The sequence below is a fragment of the Eimeria necatrix genome, genomic scaffold (genome assembly GCF_000499385.1).
Source record: "Eimeria necatrix Houghton genomic scaffold, Enh_scaff3327, whole genome shotgun sequence".
Classification (NCBI taxonomy): Eukaryota; Apicomplexa; class Conoidasida; order Eucoccidiorida; family Eimeriidae; genus Eimeria; species Eimeria necatrix.
The window spans coordinates 1-1,931 of record NW_013653850.1 but is presented as its reverse complement, the minus strand read 5'-3'; the positions used below and the strand labels follow the sequence as shown (position 1 = coordinate 1,931).

The 1,931-nt window shown below is 47.6% G+C and overlaps 1 protein-coding gene across 1 annotated transcript; it reads right to left on the bottom strand.

Moving 5' to 3' along the window:
* Positions 1 to 365: 365 nt before the first annotated feature.
* On the bottom strand, positions 366 to 756 carry ENH_00044420 (hypothetical protein; the record flags this gene model as incomplete). The annotated part of the gene is made up of 2 exons (XM_013580917.1): positions 366 to 587; positions 751 to 756. The coding sequence occupies 2 exons, from the start codon at positions 754 to 756 to the stop codon at positions 366 to 368; spliced, it is 228 nt and encodes a 75-aa protein (XP_013436371.1).
* Positions 757 to 1,931: the final 1,175 nt, after the last annotated feature.

The following is a 1,931-nucleotide window of genomic DNA, read 5'->3' as shown; positions in this document are numbered from 1 at the left end:
TTGAACAGCCTGACCACCTCGCGTCCCTCCGAAATCGTGTTCTGAAACCTTCACTAACAGGACCCCAAAATAAAATTAAAGGCTATCACAATATTTTACTTCATAATCATTTACTGAGGCTACAAGAACAAGTTTGAAGATGAGGGCTATCCTAACCACCCTCGTTGGTTTCACAGCCTGCGCAGCCGTTGCTGCAGACGAAGCACCTGAGTATCCTTCTCAGCTTGCAGTTGAAATCGATCCAGAAGCGATTATTGCGATCCAGCAAGATGCAAACGCCGACCCACGTCTCTTTTTCCCACTGAGCGGGCTTGTCTCCGCCAAACTTGCCAAAGTCGTTCAACCCAACATATACCCAACCCCTCCTAGTCCCCAGACAACTTACCACTTTCACCTCCATCCTCATCCCCATTATCCGCATCCTCAGCCAAATTATCCTCACCCTCATCCCCATCATTCTCATCCTCATCATCATCCTCATCTTCATCCCCATCAACATCCTCATCCTCATCCCGAACATCATCCCCACCATTATCCTCATCCCCATCAACATCCTCATCCTCATTCCGACCATCATCCCCACCATCCTCACCATCATCATCATGAACATACTGTTCATGTGCCTCAACATCAACACGCTCAACACAACGGCCACCAGAACCACGGTGGCCCAGCTCATTATCACCATGACTACCATTTTGCGCATCCTCATCAAGAGAACCAGCATCACCGCGAGGAAGAGCAGCTTACCGGCATCAACTAAGCTATCGGTCGGGAATTAAGCCGCCTAGTCTCAGTAGTCAGTACACTACTAGGCGACGTCCGAGGTCTTCATGGTAAAGAGGTACCAGCCACCAAGCTGACTCGCCTATGTTTTATTAGACTAAATTTAAAAGGCCCCAGTTTCAGTCTCTGCAGGTCTGCCCCTGAAAGCACGAGAGGGGCCTAAAGGGTGATTGGCGCTGCAAATGCAGCTACGAAGTGCCCATGCCATTTTAAATAGGGCACAGGTTCTCCACGAACTATTTTTTCATCAACCCTTTCATAATCGTTCCACAAAGCATCGACACTAAGGAACATCACTGCTACAGTGCATTTAGAACTCCCTACGATGTTAGAGAATACGAATTGATCATTTGCTACAAAGAGGACCTCACTACGAAGCATTTCACAAAGATCACTGTTGCACCTAGCCACTAAACAGGACTTTTAGACAAATGCCCGATGGCAAGATGACAGTGTTCCTGCTACGCTGCTTGATGCTATTAGTATGAGACTTCAGCCTCATGGGTAGCGAAGTGATTACCGCTGACGCCTCCTGGGGCTAAAGTCTCATATCCAAAACAGCAAGCAGTTCGCAAGGCTTCCAAGCGACAGACGGTCGCTCCCGCTGTCCTGAGCAAAACGTTGCGGAAATCAATCTAGCGGAACGAAGGAAGTGGCTAGGAACGCACTCGTCCATGATGAACTCTCCATCGTATGAATTTACGTTTGGAAGCATTCTCAAGCGCGTCAGTACTGTGTCCCCACAAGTGGACAAATCCATTTTTCATCATGGAAAAATATGATTTTATACAATCACCTCACACGAGGCAACCTATGTTTCCTGTGGTATTTGGCAGTAGAGTGCTCTTCGACCTGAGGAAACCCCTGTACTACGCTGACTTAATTGGCTCTAATGGCTTCAGACTCTCTTGGATTCACATGCGAGGAAAACGTGCCGGCAACGCGCGTGACCTTAGCCTCAATGTGAACAGCCAAAATGGCGGGATTGGCGCGTCCTTCGCGCGTCTGTGAATTGCAAGTATTGAAACAGGTACTGAAAACTGAAATTTCAACAGTTGTGTCATTTTAAAAATCAAAGCTGATTTTATTCAATAGTCGGGCACTTGACACGAACCCATTATAGAATGATCGCGTGGGAGACAGCC